Source organism: Euleptes europaea, chromosome 15, assembly GCF_029931775.1.
Source record: "Euleptes europaea isolate rEulEur1 chromosome 15, rEulEur1.hap1, whole genome shotgun sequence".
In the NCBI taxonomy this organism is placed as follows: Eukaryota; Metazoa; Chordata; class Lepidosauria; order Squamata; family Sphaerodactylidae; genus Euleptes; species Euleptes europaea.
In genome coordinates, this window is record NC_079326.1 from 40841363 (window position 1) to 40862936 (window position 21574).

At 42.4% G+C, this 21574-nt stretch overlaps 1 protein-coding gene across 1 annotated transcript in view; it reads right to left on the reverse strand.

Annotated features, from left to right (window-relative positions):
* Positions 1–15526: 15526 nt before the first annotated feature.
* The window catches only part of CHN1 (chimerin 1), a 143466-nt gene continuing 137418 nt past the window's right edge, over positions 15527–21574 (reverse strand). The window contains exon 13 of the mRNA XM_056861362.1: positions 15527–16451. Coding sequence (XP_056717340.1) covers positions 16280–16451 — 172 coding nt within the window. The 3' untranslated portion in view covers positions 15527–16279. The remainder of the gene's footprint in view (positions 16452–21574) is intronic.

Genomic DNA, 21574 nt, shown 5'->3' on the forward strand with positions numbered 1-21574 from the left:
GACTTTGGCTGTCCAACCATGGACTAGGGGTGGTGGTTCCGGGTGGTTGGGAACTGTATATAAGTTGGGGTGTTTTTCAGTTAAGTTACTTCTCTCTTCCCTGTTAACTGAATAAAGTGGTTGCTGTTGGAACTCTGTCTCCTGCCTCATGTGTAACCTACGCAGACATAATAGCCAGCATTGTGAGGGCAACCCTAACTAGGTGGGGCCTGGAGATCTTCTGGAATTATAACTGATTTCAGGACCACAGAGATCAGCTCCCCTGGAGGAAATGGCTACTTGGGAAGATGGAATGCAGTATCCATCTTTTTTAATCACAGCTGTGAGATGGAGGGAATTTAACCCAGGACATGGTGCTGGAGGAGGAGGCAACATGAATTCATTCCCCCAGGCCCCTTTCATTGGTGTAAGTTGCTTCCACCAAGCTGCTATTTTGTGTAGCGAGGGGAAAAAAAGAAGAAGAAGAGTATGTCTGCTTCTATACAGAAGCACTGTTAGCTCGGATGATCACATTTGCCTCCCCTGTAATTTTGCTCCATCCCCGCTGCTAAAGTCGCTTGCCAAAAATATAATGGATTCCCTTCTTACATGGCCTGCTTTGTAATCATGTTAAACTGCAACACGATGTCCTATCATTCATTTCCCTTCTATTACATAAGCATTCTAGCCATGATTAGTCCTTCCTAAGTTGTAATTACACACAAAATCCATAGCGCCACAAATTGCTAGGTTCACTAAAGGATTTTTCATCGTGAGGAACAATTATATGTATTTTTTTTAAAAAGAAATCCAGAATGTTCTTCCCCGCCATGCAAAAGCTAGCTCAGCAATATGAAGGAATTAAGCGGTTTCGGAGATTTATTTCTTTGCTGTGCTGTTTAATGAACCGCAAAGTTAAATGTTCTTTCTCACCGATAGCACTGCTGTCTCAGGCCCAAAAGCCTTGACGGTGCAGCGTTCTGTCTCCAGGAGCAACCAGCCAGCCAGGTACTTTGAGATGCTCAGTCGCATAGAAAGGCAATGGCCACTGACTGCTGTTTTACCAAAGCTGCTGCTAATTGGAGTTCCACAGCCTTTAAACAACAAAGACGTCTAAAGATGACGGTTTCCTTTTTTCAGTTAATAGCCATTGGAGTTCATTTCTGAGTTCTGTGGTGTAATGGTTAGGGGAGGGGCTGTGGCTCAGTGGTAGAGCATCTGCTTGGCATGCGGAAGGTGCCAGGTTCAATCCCCGGCATCTCCAGTTAAAGGGACTAGGCAAGTTGGTGATGTGAAAGACCTCAGCCTGAGACCCTGGAGAGCCACTGCCGGTCAGAGTAGACAATTCTGACTTTGATGGACCAAGGGTCTGATTCAGTATAAGGCAGCTTCATGCATTCATGTGTTGCCACTTTGTTTTGCAACTTAGGTGCATCATATTTTATCATTTTAAATTTTTATCGTGGCTAGGGTTCTCAAAAAGCACTGAAAGTTGCCTGGGCCTTTCCGGATTTCTGAGAGGGCCTGATCAGGGCCGACCATAGGGTTGGCAGGTCCCTCTTCACCACCGGCGGGAGGTTTTTGGGGTGGACCTGAGGAGGGTGGGGTTTGGGGAGGGGAGGGACTTCAATGCCATAAGAGTCCAATTGCCAAAGTGGCCATTTTCTCCAGGTGAACGGATCTCTATCGGCTGGGGATCAGTTGTAATAGCAGGAGATCTCCAGATAGTACCTGGAGGTTGGCAACTCTAGAAACAGGGGAGGAGAGAGCTGGTGAAACCAGCCCAGGGGTGGGGAGGGGCAGAAGGCAGAGGAGCTCTCAGGTGCTGTTGGACCCCCGCCCTCTGAAAGGGACTACAAAAAGACTGGGGACAGTCCTAGACTCAAGGGGGGAGGGAATGAAACACCAGATGGAGGCAACCAGCCCTAACCCACAGGGATTTTTTTCATGCTTGATGTCTCTTTCATTTACAGTAATGCTTTGTTACCAGTGGGCGAGACATAAGAGAAAGGGTCATTAGACATATGTTTCTTACAGTTGACACCTAGAATTTCAGAGGTTAGCAGGCAACAGTTCACTCTGCCTACTTGCTAATTGTGAAGGGGGGTTTACATGAGAATGCAGGGGGGAAACCTTCTTTGGGAGAATCTTGCCAACCAGCTTCCCCACCACCACCACCACCACCGAAACTGCTTGCCTGCCTGATCCACTTCAATGCTACTGATGGGTCTAAGAGCTTGCCACAGCCGTGGGTGGCTCTCTCTGTCTTTCTTAAGGTCACCCGCGGTGCCTGTGGGTGGTTCTGACCGCAGAATGTAAAGACTGAACACCGAACAATCACGGCCCTTCTTTTCATACACAGTAGGACTGCACCGCCAGCTGTTCACAAGCGAGAGGAAAAAATACAACACATTCCTAGGGCAAAAAGACAGATTTGATTGCTAGTTGGCATTATTTTTTTTTTAAGTTTTATTGTTAGAAAGTGCAAAAGACAACAACACAGGAACATATGAAATTAAGGGAAAAAACACTGCATAGATACAAAGACCGAAACAAAAAAATATCACAAAAATTACATAGACCAAAGAAAAAGACCATTCTTGAACTTCATCTGCAAACCCCAATGGGAGCAACAATACATTCCACTAATTCTCTGCTCATTTAGACATAAAATATTGGTTTACCTAATTAAATTACTTATATTACAGTCAGAGGTTTTTCCGAAATAAAGTAACAAATTACCCCACACCTTATTAAATTCTTCCCCCACCTTATATCCTTGAATTACTCTGGTATTAAAAGTAATTTTTTCCAAAATCATGAACTTTTTTATTTTCTGTCGCCAGCTGTCCAACGTAATAATTTCTGCCTTTTTCCAATTCGCGGCGATTACCAACCTTGCTGCTATAATTTAAAAAATGTACTAATGTTTTCTGTGTACAATTCCCGTTTTCGTTCAAAAATAGATTCAGGAGAACTATCTGCACTGAGGGTTCTATTTTTTCTTTGGTAATTGCCTCAATTTCCTTACAAAATTCCTTCCAAAGTTTTGTATAACTGGACAGTCCCACCACATGTGAATAAATGTACCAATTTCCCCACATCCTCTCCAACAATGTCTATCTACTACCTTATTTATAAGATGTAATTTTTGTGGGGTAAAGTACCATTTCTGCAATACTTTTATACCATGTTCCTGAATTTTCATGGATATCGATTTGAATGGGGGCCTTTTAAATATTTCCTTCCACTCCTCCTCACTCAAATTCACTTTTAACCTCCCTTCCCATATCCTCTTTAATGATGTTGCAGTTTTATATTCCTGATCAATTAATATCTTGTATATTCTTGAAATCAATTTGCTTTCCTTTTCATCAATCTTGTCAACTAATTCCTCAAAGTCATTCAAAGGCTTTTTCATTTGTCATTGTATTTCCTTCTTACTCAAAAAGACATTATTTGGTTTTTCCATAGCCAATGACTTTGTTTACGGAGGAAAGCCTCAAAGCCCATTAATTCCCCCTCCTCTTCTATCGTTTTCTTAACATTCTTTAAAAACATCCTTTTATCAAGAATCCTTTCAAATTCCATTCCATAACCTGTTAACACCTCAAAATTTGGATGGTAGACAAGAAGTATTAATGGGGAATAAGCCGGGTATATTTTCTTTTTCCATTTGTTCCAACACATAATCAGGCTATATAACATAGACCAAGGAGTTGCATTTAAATTCTTTCCTCTCTTATTTTGAAACAGCGCTTGAAGGCCACCTACTTTCTCTAAGTAATACAGGTCCATATTTAACTTATTTCTTTCTTTAGATAAAGAGACCAGTGGAATAATCTGTCTTAATTGATATGCTGTATAATATAATGTAATATTTGGTATACCCCAACCCCCCTTACCAGGTGTGCTGTATCTCATAAACTTGGCAGATCTTAGATTTTTAGCCTGAAAAATATACTGATCTATTTGTTTTTGCCAATTCCTCAATTTTTTTCCCATCTGTATGACATGGCAGCACATAAAATAAATATGGTAACTTTGGGATGATAAACATTTTAACCCATGTAATGCATGTGAAAATACTACTATTTTTCTTTTTCCCTTCCTTCAAAGCTTGATTTATTTGACTCCAGAGTGCCTTATAATTATAATTATATACTTTATTCAATTTTTCTGGGATAGTATTAGTAATCCCTAAATATTTAAAACTTTTCTGCACCAGTTGTATTTTTAAACTATGAGACGCCTCTAATTGGACTTTCGGAATAATATTTAAACACATTAGACTAGATTTGGCAAAGTTTATTTTTTGACCTGAGATAAGGGCAAAGGTTCTAAACTCCTTCTTCAAGGGGTCAATTGCCAATTTTAAATCAGTTATTGATAATAACATATAATCTGCATACATAGTTACCGGATTTTCCTCTTCACCACATTTCACGCCTTTAATCTCCTGGTTCTCTCTGAGCTTAATTGCTAATGGTTCTATAGCCATAATAAAAAGTAATGGTGAGAGGGAACATCCTTGTTTGGAGCCACAATTTATTATTACTTTCCCAGAGACATTATTATTAATTGTTATGCTTGCCCAGGATTTTGTGTAAATTGCTTCTATTGCATTATTAAATCTTTGGCCAAACCCATACTGTTGTGTAACCTTTTTTAAATATCTCCAGTTTATTGAATCAAATGCTTTGTATATATCTAGTGATAATAAGGCCAATTTTGCTCCCTCTTGTTTAGCATAATATAATAGTCCCATCACTCTCCTCACCGCATCCATAATATATCGCTTCACTATGAAGCCATACTGATCTTGTGTACTTACCGAGGCAATGCATGATTTTAGCCTGCTTGCTAGAATTTTAGTAAATATTTTATAATCCGTATTCATTAATGTTATCGGACTATATGATTCCCTGGAGGTAGGATCTTTATTCGGTTTAGGGATTAGGACCAATTTAGACTCTAATCAAGAAGATGGTAAAGGAGTCCCTTCCATTATTTCATTAAATAACTTCGCTAAATAAGGAGCCAATATTCCCTTAAAATGCTTATAAAATACAGTTGTGAAACCATCACTCCCAGGAGCAGCTCTATCGTTCAAAGAATTAATTGCTCTTTCCACCTCTTCTAATGATATCTATCTAACATTTCCTGGCTTTCAGGTTTTAGTTGTGGGATATTTATTGATTGACAAAATTGGTTAACCTCCTCTTCCCTTATCTCTTTGCTGGCATATGATTTGTCATAAAATTCCAAAAAGGAATTGAGGACTTCTTTTGGTTTATTTATTAATTTTCCATCTGAATTTCTTAATGTTGAGATCCATTTCTTCTTTTGAGCTCCTTTAATTTCATTAGCCAATAATTTTGTGGCTTTACCATCCCATTCGTAATTTTTTGTTTCATATACAATAAATTTAATGTTGTTTTATTTACTTCCAATATATTTAATTCTTCCATCTTCTTCTCTAGGATGAACTTATCTGCACGATCCCCAGAGTTTTTAAACTTCTCTATACATTTACTAATTTCTCTTTCCATAGCCTTGATTTGTCTGTTTTTGTGTTTTGTTAATATTGACCAACTTTGTATACATTCCCCTCTTAAAACTGCCTTCATTGCTTCCCATCTCAGTGTGTTTGTTATTTGGTTATCACTATTTTCCTGAAAATAATTCTCTAGTGCTATTTTCAATTTATTTTTATGCTACTATCCATAACCAGCATAGGATTAAATCTCCATGTATTATTATATTCCCCCTTCGTAGTATTAAATCTTGCTAAAATAGGTGCATGGTTCGTAATCTTTATCATCCCAATAGAAATATCATTAATCCATTGTATTACTTTCTTAGAGATCATTATTGTATCTAATCTAGAGAAGGAGCCATATCTGAATGAGTAAAAAGTATGTGTTTTGCCTTGGATAACCATTCAGACCAAACTTCTATCATGCCCTGTGTCTCCAATATTCATTTCAACTTAATAAGTTTCTTTTGGGCTAAAGTGTCCATCTGTTTTATGTCTTTCCTCTTGTCAATTTCTGAAATATATTGTAAATTAATATTAATATCACCACCTTTTATCTTAATTGAGGAGGGTGAGAACTTCTTCAATTTCCTAAAAAAATATTTGCAAACTGAATTTGGTTTGTTTGGGAAATAGACTGAGACCAAGGTAACTAACTGTGCCCCTCCCAAGGTCCCTTCCACAAAAATGAATCTACCATTTGGGTCAGATAGTTCTCTTTGGGGTGTAAAGTCGACTATGGAGTTAATTAATATTGCAACACCTCTACTTTTAGAAGATCCTGGAGCTACAAATTTATTGGACCAACTTACCGCTGGAATTATTACATCCTGTTTAGTGCATTTATGTGTTTCTTGTAGACATAATATTCCTGATTGTAAATCTCTAACATATGCCCCCATTCTTGATCTTTTAATAGGGTTGCCCAATCCTCTTACATTTAATGATGAGACAGAGATAGGTATTATTCCTTCATTTCTTTCTTTTTGCCCTATGACTGTTAATATTTTCACTTTTTATTACATACTGAAGTTCAAGACAGTACCGACACCTAACATTTAGACCCCACACCCTTCCTACACATGTGTGACCTTTTATTATGGTGCCTGGATCTGGCTATGTGCACCCAGGTCCCCACTGGTCACTGTTTAAAATCCCAAAAAAACCCACAGACCCCAGACTACCCACCACCTGAAAGAGGGAAAAAAGAGGAAAGGCAAAAGCACAAATAAAAAAGAAACCACTTCTGGACTTGCGGGGGGGGGGGGGGGGAGAACCTTGCCTTTCTTATTAAAAACACACCACCCCTCAGAGCTCCGAGAACCATAGTTAGCCCCTTTCCTACTGCTTATAGTATTGCTAAGCAGAACGTAATAAAGAGAAAGAAAGAAGGAGAGAGGGAAAAAATATAAGCTCCTGGGGTATTCCTTTTATCCCCCTAATATTTACACTTAATTATACTCCCAGAAGTCTCAGAGCCAACTCCTTCATTCTAATTAGGTTATTTGTTTAAATAACTGCGAAGCTGTCTGATGCTTTGTCTTCTTTCTTCTTCTTCTTCTTAATGGCCTGCCATCCACTGTCAGTCTCTTCTGCTGCCTTCTCTGCATGTCTGTTGTTGCCGCTACCTTGTCCCGCCTTCTCCAGCCTTTCCTTCATAGGTTCCTGTAGTTGGCATTATTGAGAGCTGGAGATACCCACACTCTTTGGATAAGGAACTCTGAACAGCTGCTGGTGTTGTTGGAGAAGTATAATGCTAACAGCTGTTCTTAGAAGAGAACAAGACTATCCCAACTGAAACCACAAAGCTGTTAAAACACTAGACCCTACTAAAAATGATTCTTTTGAACAGAGAGTCCAGCTCTGGTAACACATCCAATAATCCTAATTAGTCCTAATTCACAATGCACCATTTACTGAGTATGTGCAGTTAGAAATTAATCAATCAAGATCCAACCCAAACAATGGCTATGAATAAATCTAGTAACTAGTCTTCCTCGACTTTTGTTGGCCTTTGGAAAGCTGAGCTGTTGGTTATTCTGGGCTCTCACTTTCTGGTTACATTTCCCCAGGCAATAGGAGGGGCAGCACTGGGAAAGTCACTCAGCAATTTTTGCACCCGATGTCATCCAACCAGAAGAGTTAGCTCTTTCTTTCTGTACACAGAATTTCTGTACATAGTGTTTCTTTCTTTTTCTTTTTTTAAAAATAAAATATTATTTATTAAACAACAACAAAAAAGAAATACAAATGGTTAACTGCGAAACTATTTGGGGCAAGTAAATGCATAATCTAAATAAAGGGGTCTTATATGCCAATAAATACAGGAAGAAATGAGCTATCTGAGTCGAGACGGAGTTCCAACAACAACGCTTTATTGTAGTGAAGAACAGAACTGGAGAACTGTGAAAACCGGCCCCGCTTATATGCCCCCCTGGTCGCCTGCGGACACTTCCCCCCGATCCGTGATAGGGGGGGACAACCCCCGGTTTGCCAATGGCGCGTCCCGACTTAGGGCCAATGGGGTGCGTTGGCTAGGGCCAATAGTGCGTGCAGGGTTTAGGAGCCTTTGTTGGGGACTCAAGCTCCTAGGTTTTCCCCCTGCTTACTTGTCTACTAATTACATACCCAACTGTCTAAAAAAGTCTAATGGCAATATTGAACTTCAGAGCAAAACAGGAACCAATACAACAACAAGCCACATAAAACTAATCACAACAACCTAAGAAATAAATGATGGTACACAAATCAAAACAGTGAGTACAAAATGTGAAAATCAACAGCTAAAGTAACAAAGGATCCAATAATTTCTACATGAATTTCTGTACATAGTGTTTCTGTGCACAAAATTCCCATCTGCTAACCATTGCACTTTCTCGCAGGTTTGGGTGAACTTTCTGATTCTGAATAAGCATAGGTTTCTTTGAGCCATGTTATTCTCAGGGACTGTGACTATCACCTGCTAGAGAGCCAGAATAGCGTAGTGGTTAAGAGTGGTGATTTAGAGCTGTGGACTCTGATCTGGAGAATTGGGTTTGATGCCCCACCCCTCCACATGAGCGGCGGACGCTAATCTGGTGAACCTGGTTGGTTTCCCCACTCCTCCACATGAAGCCAGCTGGTGACCTTGGGCTAGTCACAGTTCTATTAAGAGCTCTCTCAGCCCCACGTATCTTACAGGGTATCTGTTGTGGGGAAGGGAAGGTGATTGTAAGCCTGTTTGATTCTGCCTTAAGTGGTAGAGAAAGTCGGCATATAAAAGCCAACTCTTCTTCTCCTCCTCCTCCTTCTCTTCCTCTTCCTCCTCCTCTTCTTCTAGGAAGGAGCAGGGTTTTGCTTGCACACAGAGGAGGAAAGGCATCGAGATAGATGCCTAACCTCAGGCTACATTTGTCCCTTCATCCCTCTGTAATAGGAAACCAGTCTGAAACAGGAAAGAGGCAACTTTGATCATTCATGCTGGTAGGCAGGCAGAGTTGCACAGACAGGAAAATGAAGGCAGAAGCTGAAGGCTGCCCCCACCCGCTAGTAAACAGCAAACATGTACACAGGAGAGAGAAATCAGTGATGATAAAGGATCAGATCATCCCTGTAAGAGAGAACCTTTAATTTAGAATCTGAGGCCTCTTGGACATCTTTATAGCATTTAAAAGCAGCAGGGGGACTCACACATGAAGCTGCCTTATACTGAATCAGACTCTTGGTCCATCAAAGTCAGTATTGTCTACTCAGACTGGCAGTGGCTCTCCAGGGTCTCAGGCAGGGGTCTTTCACATCACCTACTTGCCTCATCCCTTTAACTGGAGATGCTGGGGACTAAATCTGGGACCTCCTGCATGCCAAGCAGATGCTCTGCCACTGAGCCATGGCCTCTCTCCAAAAAGCATAGCAAGCATCAACTCTTCTTCTGACGAAGGGTTAAAGAAAACCGGAAGGTCACAAGCCAAAAACAAGGGATGAATATGAAGCGCATCTGTAAGCCTCCTGGCCCTATTGTGAGAATGTGTAGGGAAAAGTGTGTTCTCTGGAGATAGAATCATAGAGTTGGAAGGGACCACCAGGGTCATCTAGTCCAACCCCCTGAACAATGCAGGAAACTCACAATGTGTAACTCCACTCTGCCAACATTAGGATAGGTAACGGGTGACCCTAGGATCCAGCCTGGCCCCAGCAAACCCCACTGCCCTCTTATTTCACCACCCAGTTTCTGATACAAAGGAGGCCAAGAGCCACTGTGTGTCCTCCAGGTGCTAACATCAGAGAGTTCCCCCGGACATGTGTAAAGTATATGTACAGGGTATATTTTTTAAAACATCATGTGTGGGCAAGGGGGCTAATCCTGCTTTCCTCCAGGGGATGAGTGGAAATAGCTGGTGTGGGGTACTTGAGGAAAATGACATTGATGTGGGCAGGAGCGACACAAATGCACACAGCACGCGAAGGCACTTTGACAGTGATCTTTCCCAAAAAGATATCAAATCAGGTTTGAAAAGACTGCAACAAAGCAGTGGAGACCACAGGTGCAGGACAAATAGAGGACGGCATCATGTTGTGGCTACCGAAATCACGTGTGGGCCTGGGATCTCCAGGTGATTCCCACAAGCGGTAACATCACTGTTCAATAATGGTAATTCAGCTGTAACAGCCTTAAGAAGCAGCCATGACGATCAATAAAAGCAACATGGAAGGTGCTGAATGTTGTTAAGTTGACAAGCTCTTAAGGCAGCTAGTCTGAAGTACTGAGCACCACGCTGGAGGGATAACACCTCCTTGCCTTGCTTGGTGACCTTGGGCTAGTTGCAGTTCTCTCAGAACTCTCTCAGCCTCACCCACCTCATGAGGTGCCTGTTTGTGTGTGTGTGTGGGGGCAATTGGAAGGCTCTTTGAGACTCTTTAAGGTAGAGAAAAGTGGGGTATAAAAACTAACTCTTCTCTTCTTCTTGCAAACACATAATGTATTTTTACTAGAGCATTCCTACAGCCATCTTCTAGATATATGCCACATGCCCTATTAAACACACTTTCAAGACACTCCCATTTCTTCTGGTGTTTTCTTTCTGTGCTGCTGCTGTCCATACCTTTTTATCTGGTACTTCCTTTGCCAGTCTGGTCTTTCATTGCCGGTTCCTTGCCCAACCATGGAGCTTTGAACAGCCCATTTCCTGGTAACATATAAACACTCTCCAGTTCTCCTTCACTTCAGCTGCTTCCTTATGCTCCTGATTCCAGATCGGGAACAGGATGTGCCAACTGTACAGCGCAATATGTTCCTGTCAGCTATAGACATTTCTTTAGCATCATCCAGAATAGCAATAGCTTCTTAGAAGGCTGGCTGCATGATTTGGTGTTAAATGGAATTGCGAAACTTGCCTGCAAGAAAAACAACGATTCTGTATAATGATCCTGACACAATCTGCGTTTTGGACTTAACCAGGGAGTGTAACTTCCTGGCCTTTTGAATTCATGTAGCTGATGGTGAAAGGGAAGATTCCACATGTATTTATGCATATGGGGACCTTCATGGTTGCGGCATCAAAACTTTGGAACTCCTTGCCCCAGTGATTTGTCTTGTTTCTGTCCGTCATTGTCTTCAGCCAGCAGGTGAAGACTTTTTTGATTTGGTTTCCTCACTTTTATTAGCCCTCTTTCCCCTTTTCTGTGTTTTTGTTTTAAATATTTTATATATATCTTTGTATTTTGCATGCAGTTATGTTTGAAATGTTCCCTGCCTCAGGAACTCTGAACTTGGTGAAAAGGTGGCATAGAAATGTTTTAAATTAATTAAATTTCTGTGCTGCTGCTGTCCATACTTGCCCCAGTCACATGTAAAGTGAAACTGGGGGAACTTTTCCACAGAAAACTACCTGGAATTAAACCCTCTCCTTCATCTTCTGTACCTCTTACATCAGGGAAATCTTTAATCTTTCCATTTTTATTCCACTCTGGGATCGATACTCAAAGTGAGTCAGAATCATGGATTTCCCTGCAGTCTCTAGTTTGGCGTTGACTTTGGGACTACTGAGTTCAACCAGTGCACCTCATACCTGTAATATTACCCAATGAGTGACACAATGTTTTCACATTTGTTTGTTTCTCCACAGTGGGTATGTGGGCCACATGCCCCAAAAGAGAAAAACCAGAGAATGACCATTTATACAAAATCTCATAATACACATGAATACACAAGAAGCTGCAGCTATGGACAAGTTTACATCGGGACCACAAAACGCAGCATACAAACAAGGATAAAAGAACATGAAAGATACTGCAGACTTGGCCAACCTGAGAAATCAGCAGTGGCTGAACATGGACTGACACAAACAGGACACAGGGTCTTATTCCAAGACACTGAAAGCCTGGACAATTCTACCAACTATTTTGTCAGATTGCACAGAGAAGCCATTGAAATTCATAAACATCAGCACAACTTTAACAGAAGAGAGTTTAAGAATGAATAAGGCTTGGCTTCCTGTCCTGAAAACCTCCAGACTAACAAAGACTACAGTCAACAATAGCCATGCAGATTAGCTTTGGATTGCACACATTATCAGATCACTTCAGGATACAATGGTTCCATATTAACATACCACACCCTCATTAGCACATTATCTTGATACTTACAGGACAATGATTAGCACATTACCTTGGATACTTTTTGCAGGACAATGATTCAGCTCAACCCAACCCCTTTCTGACTATATATTACTCTTCCTACACACTTGACACTGAGAGACACTGTCCTTCAGTGTTACTCCTCTGAAGATGCTTGCCACAACTGCTGGCGAAACGTCAGGAAAGAAAATACCAAGACCATGGTTACACAGCCCGGATAACCCACAAGAACCAACACAAGAAACTGTGTGTGTGTGTGTGTGTGTGTGTGTTAAGTGCCGTCAAGTCACTTCCGACTCATGGCGACCCTATGAATGAAATTCCTCCAAAATGTCCTATCTTTGACAGCCTTGCTCAGATCTTGCAAATTGAGGGCTGTGGCTTCCTTTATTGAGTCTGTCCATCTCTTGTTGGGTCTTCCTCTTTTCCTGCTGCCCTCAGCTTTGCCTAGCATGACTGTCTTTTCCAGTGACTCTTGTCGTCTCATGATGTGACCAAAATACGATAGCCTGTTTAGTCATTTTAGCTTCTAGGGTCAGTTCAGGCTTGATTTGATCTACAACCCACTAATTTTTTTGGCAGTCCATGGTATCCGTAACACTCTCCTCCAAGCTGCCCTATACCAAATCAGACCATTGGTCCATCAAGATCAGTGCTGCCTACTTAGACTGGCAGAAGCTGTCTGGGGTTTCAGGCAGAGGTCTTTCATGTCACCTACTACCTGATCCTTAACTAGAGATGCCAGGTAGTAGGTGACATGAAAGACCTCTGCCTGAAACCCCAGATCTCAGGGCAACAGACATGGTTCTACCCCTCTTCCATTTCACCCTCACGATGACCCTGTGAAATAATCAATAGGTTAGAAAGGCAGAGTATAAATGAATAAAATAAATAGGTAGAAAGCTGTGCAAGAACTTGATCTCCTCCCCAATAGATTTTGTCTCACATCCTTACACACAACTCCTTGGGAAATGGAGAAAGTGGGACCGTTTTTGAAATACTTAATCAAACTCTATCCACTTGACTGTGAAATTTGTCAAAGCTTGTCAGTGATAATTTCTACATGAGGTTACATCTATATATCTAATTCCCAACTGTGCTCCCTAACTGTGGATACTTAAATCCACACGTACCCCAAATAGATGTTTCTTCAAACTTGGGATATTCCCCAAGCTTGCAGAAAAATCTGAAAACTAAAATTAAATAAATGGGGGGGGGGTAAATTCTGCCCAAGACAAAATAGAGTTCCCTGTGCATGCGCCAAGAACGCACCTACCTTTTGCAGTTGCCTCCAACCCCCACTGACCCGGCAGGGCATGGAGTGCCTGCCTCTGATCCCTGCTGGCCTGGCACGCCTGCTTCCGACTCCCACTGGCCCAGCCTTGTGTGGGATGTGCAGCTGCTGCACCGGCAGAGCCAGGTTCCGCTCCAGGCCCATCTGCAGTGGTGCCAGGGAGCCACGTCCGCGGTGGGGGTGGAGCTCTGCTGCAGCTGAGCTGGAAGGTGAGTGGGGGTGGGGGTGGGGAGATGGGATCCCCCCACGAATTTTGCGGGGGCCCACTTGTGGAACTGTAAAAGGCTGTTATACCAAGGGATTGTGGAAAAACTGACAGCAACTAATTTGCCTAATTTGCTAAATCACTCATAACAAAAATGAAAAATGCATCACTGCAGGTAATTTGCCCATGATATGAAGAGTGGAGAGGGAACTTGCTGGGGTCACCACTGAACTATTCAAAGTCTAAACAACAATTTGGATTAATTTTTCCAAGAAATCTCTGCATGGCACTGAGAACATGGTGGTAAGCACAGGAACACTCTGGAACAAGAATGGACAGTTTGCCTGTCAGGATCCTGGCAAGGTGCTGGTGCAGATAGAAGCTCCATGTTAAAGAAGAAGAAGAGTTGGTTTTTATACGCCGACTTTCTCTACCACTTAAGAGAGACTCAAACCGGCTTACAATCACCTCCCTTCCCCTCCCCACAACAGACACCCTGTGAGGTAGGTGGGGCTGAGAGAGTACAAATAGCCCAAGGTCACCCAGCTGGCTTCATGTGCAGGAGTGGGGAAACAAATCCAGTTCACCAGATTAGCGTCCGCCACTCATGTGGAGGAGTGGGGAATCAAACCCGGTTCTCCAGATTAGATTCTTCTGCTCTACGTTGGTGGCTTTAGCTAGGTATCAGCAAAAGCAGGAGACTAGGCTGTCCCCGTTAAATTGGTACTGAATGCAAGGCAACTGGAGAAAATTCATGAAGCTCAGCCACATTTTGCCAACCCACTAAAATTTACCTTATTGTTTGGCTTGGTTAGTATTATGATGTGCCAGATCAATGGCAGGAGATCACCCCCAGGTGACAGAGGATTTAACTGAATGCTACTGAATGTTACATCCAGGGAAAGGGACTAGGATGCAATCTCCCATTGTGCTGGACCTTATGCAAAGGATGGACAAGGCTGATAAAGGCCTGACCAGGCTGATCCTATAAAAATTAGATGTACTTAAAATCACCAGGGAAGGGAAGGCAGCATTGTACAGCCTGACTTCATCAGATCTCATAAGCTAAGCAAGGGTTGATACTTGGAAGGGAGACCACCAAAGAAGTCTTTTCAGAAGAAGGCACTAGCAAATGACCTCTGCTTCTCACTTGCCTTGAAAGCCCCTTGCTGGGGTTGCTATAAATCAGTTGTCACCCAAGATCACTGGCTTGGATCTTGCAGAAAACTGCTGCTGTGCATGATGTTCCCCAGTTCTCCCCTTCTGCTGCAGACCTCCCTTATGCTGATCTTGGGCATCCCTTGTCCCGCAGAAATAGCACTTTAGGGGGCATTTATGGGAGCAGGGAAGCGAGGAAGTCTCATTTCACTGATGGAAATCCCTTCCATCACTAGAGATTTAATGTGAGATCCAAGCCATTAATGGGTTTAGGCATGTATAACTCTATAGCTGCAGATCTATGAACTTATCTGGGAGTCAGCCTCAAAGCAAATTACTGCCCAAGTAAACATGTACAGGATTGAGATGTTAATCTCAAAATTATAATATGAGGGTATGCTGGAAAAAATGAAGAGCCCCGTGGCGCAGAGTGGTAAGCTGCAGTACTGCAGTCCAAGCTCTGCTCACGACCTGAGTTCGATCCCAACAGAAGTTGGGTTCAGGTAGCTGGCTCAAGGTTGACTCAGCCTTCCATCCTTCCGAGGTCGGTAAAATGAGTACCCAGCTTGCTGGGGGTAAAGGGAAGATGACTGGGGAAGCCACTGGCAAACCACCCCGTAAACAAAGTCTGCCTAGTAAACGTCGGGATGTGACGTCACCCCATGGGTCAGGAATGACCCGGTTTGCACAAGGGACCTTTACCTTTTTTACCTTTACGCTGGAAAAAAACGTAGCAAGATTTCATAAGGTTCTAAGGTAAAACTTTAATAAATTAATATGCATGCCCAATAAAAATACAAAACGACAGTTTAAAAACAACAACAAATCCATCTTCACTCATTCAATGTTGCCCTCTTCAACTGGAGCCATAAGAACAGGCATTACTTAAAAGTGGCACTCGAAATCATTTTTGGCACAAGAAAATGTACTACCAAAACCCCCAAAAAGTTATAGAACCTAAGATGAAATTATCCTGCAAAGCAGGAAAGAGAATAACACAGTGAATTAACATCTAGAGGCTCTGTTTCACCCACAGTCGGATTTCCTCTCTGAAACCTATACAAAACATAAAAACGAACCCACAACAGAGTTACACTGTGAAACATGCCAAAAGTACAACCACAGACTACTCCAGAACACAGATGCAGTGCTGTTCGTTTGTTGTATCCTTTGTAGCACAAGCCGCGCAAAAGCGGGACAGCAGGGAGCAGATCATATAAGCTCGAGGTTTCCTGTATCCTGAAGAAACACTGAAATTACTAGGACAGGAAAGTAGAGAATGTCTTAAATTTTCCCCAGCATTGTCTGGAATGGAGCCACAGAAGCAACGCAATTAAGCATCTTTCATACAACAACACCTCACATTAAGGAATTCAGCTAGGGCAGCTGGCTCAATTACTTCCAAATATTCCTTCATCATCCGCGGAATTTTCGCCAATGTCCATTTTTTAAAAAACACTCTCGTGCGCACACCACCTCGCAGGCCAGAAGTTCAAAATAAAATATCTTCATTCTTTATAAGCATCTCCACCACAAGTCTCTGGTAACGGATGTCGTTCAAGGCGGCCATGGCGTCCAGCTCTGGCGATCGCATAAGCGTTGGTCCAAAAACGATGCCAAGGTTTTCTGCGTTCATGAGATTCTCCTTTTCATGAAGCGTTACCCTGTAACGAAGGTGGCGACGGTTATAATGGAGGATATGGTTAACAACTCCCTGGATCCCGTGATCACAAAAATGAAAACTCAAGGCGCTGGAAATTAATGCCAGCTTCGAACAAACGAACTGTTGTGGCTTCCTGCAAATAGTCCCGCAAGATCTTGTTCGGTGAGGCTGCTGAGAAGATAGCGTTAGAGTTCCCCAACCCCAAGTTACAATTCCCAGGGTTGTTTAGATGGGAATGGGGGCCTCCAAGACTTGAGGAAAGGCTGCACTGCAAAACGGTAGCCATAAGGTGGACTGAGGGGGAAGCTGAGGTTGTCATTAAGGTAGTTAAACCGCACCTTGTCCTCTTACAAAGTTCTTTTACACTTGAACCTTTGAACCATAGCTCTATTCAGGCATTCAGAACTCTTTGTTACAAGTTGACTTTCTTCCAGTTAGCTTTAGGCTCCTGTTCTGCGTTTTGAGCTTACAGCTCCTTTACTCAGCAGGTCGAACTGTCACTGAACAGAACTAAGGGTTTTCAACCATCAGCCTCTCACCAACAGTCTGTCAGCTCCCACTGGTGTAGTGGAAACTGCGGAAGACTACTGTAATCACGAGGAGGTAGTTGGTGATCAGTGCAGCCCTTCTCCATGTGAGAGCAATCTCAGGGCATCAGGGGGTTAACTTCCCCACAGCACTGTAAATAATGAGCACCTGGTGATGGGAAAATAAATCTGCTTTCGCTCTCCGCTGAAAGAGGGAGGGCTCCAGACAAGAGTGAAGCTCGGGTCTCCAGTGAGAAGAATCACCTGAGGAGGAGGAAGAGCTGCCCGACAGAAGGTGTGACTTCACGGAGCAGAGACGACTTCCCATCTTACTAAGGTCATTGGAATGGGTAAAGGGTTGTTCTCTGCTAATAAAGCTGCATGCCTTTTTGTCACTAATAATTGCCTGTTGGAATTCGTTCTTGGACCATGGTCACTCTCAGAGAGAGGTGGAACCTAAGCCGTCCAACACAGAGTGAGAGAGCAAAACAGGAGGTGGTGGCTGGAGACCCGTTACAAGGAAACATAGAATTAAAGCTAAACTCACATTAATTTTGTGAGAGATTGTGGCTGAGTGATGGTTAAATTCCATTTTCAGTCCCTAATACCTCCAAATTCAGAGGTAGCGCACTTCTGAATCCCAGTGTTAGGAGGCAGCATCAGAGACAGGCCTAGGCCTCTATGCCTCCAGAGCAACTGATTGGCCTAGGGTTGCCAACCTCCAGCTACTAGCTGGAGATCTGTTATTACAACTGATCTCCAGCCGATAGAGATCAGTTCACCTGGAGAAAATGGCCGCTTTGGCCATTGGTCTCTATGGCATTGAAGTCTCTCCTCTCCCCACACCCCACCCTCCTCAGGCTCCGCCCCAAAAAACCTCCCACCGGTGGCAAAGAGGGACCTGGCAACCCTACATTGGCCACTGTGTGAAACAGAATGCTGGGCTAGATGGACCACTAAATTTAATCCTGCAGGGCTCTTCTTATGGTCATCTCCAATTAAAGATTCCCAGTGTTGGGACAGATCTCTCCCTGCCCGAGTACTTTAGAGCAGCTGTCAGAGTAGACAATACTGATTTATGGAGACCAACAGTCTTTAGGATAATGTCGCTTCTTGTGTCCATATAGTCCACCATATTTATTTTTGTTTACATTGTAAGAACTATTTAAAATATTTGATATCACCAACAAGTGCTAGGATAAATAGCTGTCTCCCTTTAGGGGGTTATGTGCACCAGCCTTTAGTTAATTATGTGCTGAGTCAGTGTTGTGTAGTGGTTGGAGTGCTAGACTAGGATATGAGGACCTAACTTGAAATCCCCTTTCTGCCATGGAATCTCACTGAATGACCTTGGTCCAGTCACTCTCAGTCTACTCTCAGTCTAACCAACCACACAGGTTTGTTGTTGTGAGGATAAAACGTAAAAACAATGTATGCTGCTTTGAGTGACACAGAGGAAGGACAGGATAAAAGTGTACTAAATTAAATACATATTATTAGTTACCTTGGCACATCATTTATTGCTTAGTCTAAGCCAACCCACAGGGTTGTTGAGAGGCTATATGTCATTACAGATACATTAAGGTGTAGACTGAAAGTCCATAAGTGATTGTGGACTTGTGTCTCTAGAAGAAGAATAGAAGAAGAGTTGGTTTTTATATGCTGACTTTCTCTACCACTTAAGGAAGACTCAAACCAGCTTCCCCTCCCCACAACAGACACCCTGTGAGGTAGGTAGGGCTGAGAGAGCTGTGATATCAAGATCACCCAGCTGGCTTTATGTAGGAGTGGGGAAACAAATCCAGTTCACCAGATTAACCTCCGCCACTCATGTGGAGGAGTGGGGAATCAAACCAGGTTCTCCAGATCAGACTCCACCGCTCCAAACTACCGCTCTTAACCACTACACCACGCTGGCTCTCTACTCTTCTTAATTCTCCCTACTCATCAGATAAATAGCAAAATGTAATGTGATGGGTCTAGATAGCATATAATTGTGTCCCTAAAGAAACCACAGTTAAAAATACCACATACAGTTTAGAATTTTTTACCATAAACAACAGATGTACACATTTAAGCAGATCTATACACACATGCTGTGTGTAGCTAAGTGATATCAATTTGCAACTGACTTAGGGCGACACCAGCTTGGGGATTTCAATACAAGTGAGAAGCAGAGGTGGTTTGCCACTGCCTTCCTCTGCAGTCTTCCTTGGCAGTGCCCCAATCCAAGTACCGACACGGCTTAGCTTCTAAGATCTAATGAGATCGGGCTATGCCATACCATGCCACCTCCTGTATTTAACTAGTTATACATTAAGAAGGACTCCCTCCTTTCTCCAGCTGCTGTTTCAAGGGAATAAGCTACAAACTACTGTCTTGAGAAGCTTTGGTTTCCTTTAAGGCAATTAATTATTTCTCTCATTAAAACAGATTTCCATTTGTAAATTAGTTTGTGAGCAGATTAGAAAAACAGCTCTAACATGCATTACTGATTCATAACTGAAAATAAATCTCTTTCTGCATACTGATAATGGTCTAAATATCCACTGCTAGGTAACTGATGAATTATAAAAACAAAACATGAAAATTATTTTCCCCCCATTAAGGCACTATTCCAGTCTCCTGCGTGAAATAAAACCCTTTCAGATATTTGCGATGCAGTCAAGAGCGGCTAGTCAGTGGAAGTTGTCTGGAAGTTGTCCAAGGCTCAGCAGCTTCTATTTATAGAGCCTCCAGATATATTAATTTGCTGGCTTACCATCCAAACTCAAAAACAAGAACTCCATTAACACCCTCACCACAACACTGATAAAAAGCTTGCCGATAAAAAGATAAAAGGCGCTACTGGACTTGAATTTAGCTGAAGCACATAAGGTTGACTTCTTGCATGCAGGTATGCCTGAGAAAATTCTGTGTTCCTCTCATTAGAAAGCTGGTTGCCCTCCCAGAATTCCTGGAAGCACAACAAAACTGGCACATTCAGCTTCCCATCCTGTAGCTTTTTCATCCCCCCCCCTTTCTTTTGTTTTCAGCAGTGTTGTTTGCATTTCTATCATTTTTGCGGTAGGCTCTTTCCTATATATTTAAAAAATAGAACTCATTTCTAAATCATAAAATCTAGTAGAAATGATGTCTGTGATGACCAGTTCCTCACCTATCAATAGGGCCCAAGTGTTTCATTGTCTTTTGATGAAGAAACAGAAAGAAGCATCAAAGAGAACTAAGGTAGGCCTGATCATAGAATCATAGAGTTGGAAGGGAACACCAAGGTCATCTAGTCCAACCCCCTGCACAATGCAGGAAAGTCACAACTACCTCCCCCACACACACCCAGTGCCCAGAAGATGGCCAAGATGCCCCCCTCCCATCAACTGCCCAAGTTCATAGAATCAGCATTGCTGACAGATGGCCATCTAGCCTCTGCTTAAAAACCTCCAGGGAAGTAGAGTTTATCACCTCCCGAGGAAGCCTGTTCCACCGAGGAACCACTCTAACTGTTAGACAATGCTTCCTAATGTCTAGATGGAAACTCTTCTGATTTAATTTTAACCCGTTGGTTCTGGTCCGACCTTCTGGGGCAACAGAAAACAACTCGGCACCATCCTCTATATGACAGCCCTTCAAGTATTTGAAGATGGTTATCATATCCCCTCTCAGTCTTCTCCTTCTTCTCTGATGATACATCCTAAGTTTTAAAAAACTTTTTTTTCAAGTTGTAATGATTTTATCAGGAAACAGCAAAGCACAAGCTTAACTCTCTCATGGGATGTAAAGGTGCTTGACTTTTAGATTGGGAGAATGGTACACAGGGAAGGCTTAACTGCCCACTTCCCATGCTGTGTTTCCATTCTGAACTGGGCCCCAATGAAATTTACACAAACACTGGGATCTCGGTCCACAGAAGCTGAACCCTCAAGCTTCAGATCTTCCTGTAGCTGGATAAATGTACTTGGTAGAAATGAGGAGGCTCTGTGTTTTTTGGGTCCCCCAAATCTCCAGAGAATGCCGCTAACAAGCCTGTTCAGGATGTTGTATACCTTCAACCTCTGTCTTTATGCAATATCACCTTTAGGCCATCTGGACAGCCTAATAGCACCTGAAAAGTACAGTGAAGTAGAGAAATACATCAAATAGATTAAGCAAGCTTCGAGGATAGTCCTAAAGCCTTGAGTGTCCAGGCAAAAAATAGATTATTATAGATTTACTGAGAAATGACCAATTCTAGGCAAATACACATAAATCAACATTAAAACAAAAAAAATATTAACTGACTAAATGAGTCCTAAACCAGACAGAATTCACTAAGAAGGACAATCGTTGGTTCTTAGGTGGAATATAACACACAGGCCCATGTGAAATAGCTGATCCCAAGGGCTCCCCTGCTCAGAAATCAAAAGGGATAAGCTTCAGTTGTTCTCCAGAGGGTGGTGGAACGTACATACAGATGCTCATTTTGAAAAGCAAGTAAGAACTAGGGGTATACATATTGGTTTCCAGAAATGTAAAAAACACCTGACATAAACAAAAGTCAGCCATAAAGGGAACCAAAAGTCAGCATTATTTAGGCCGCTTCGATCCTGCTGCCATCGCCCCC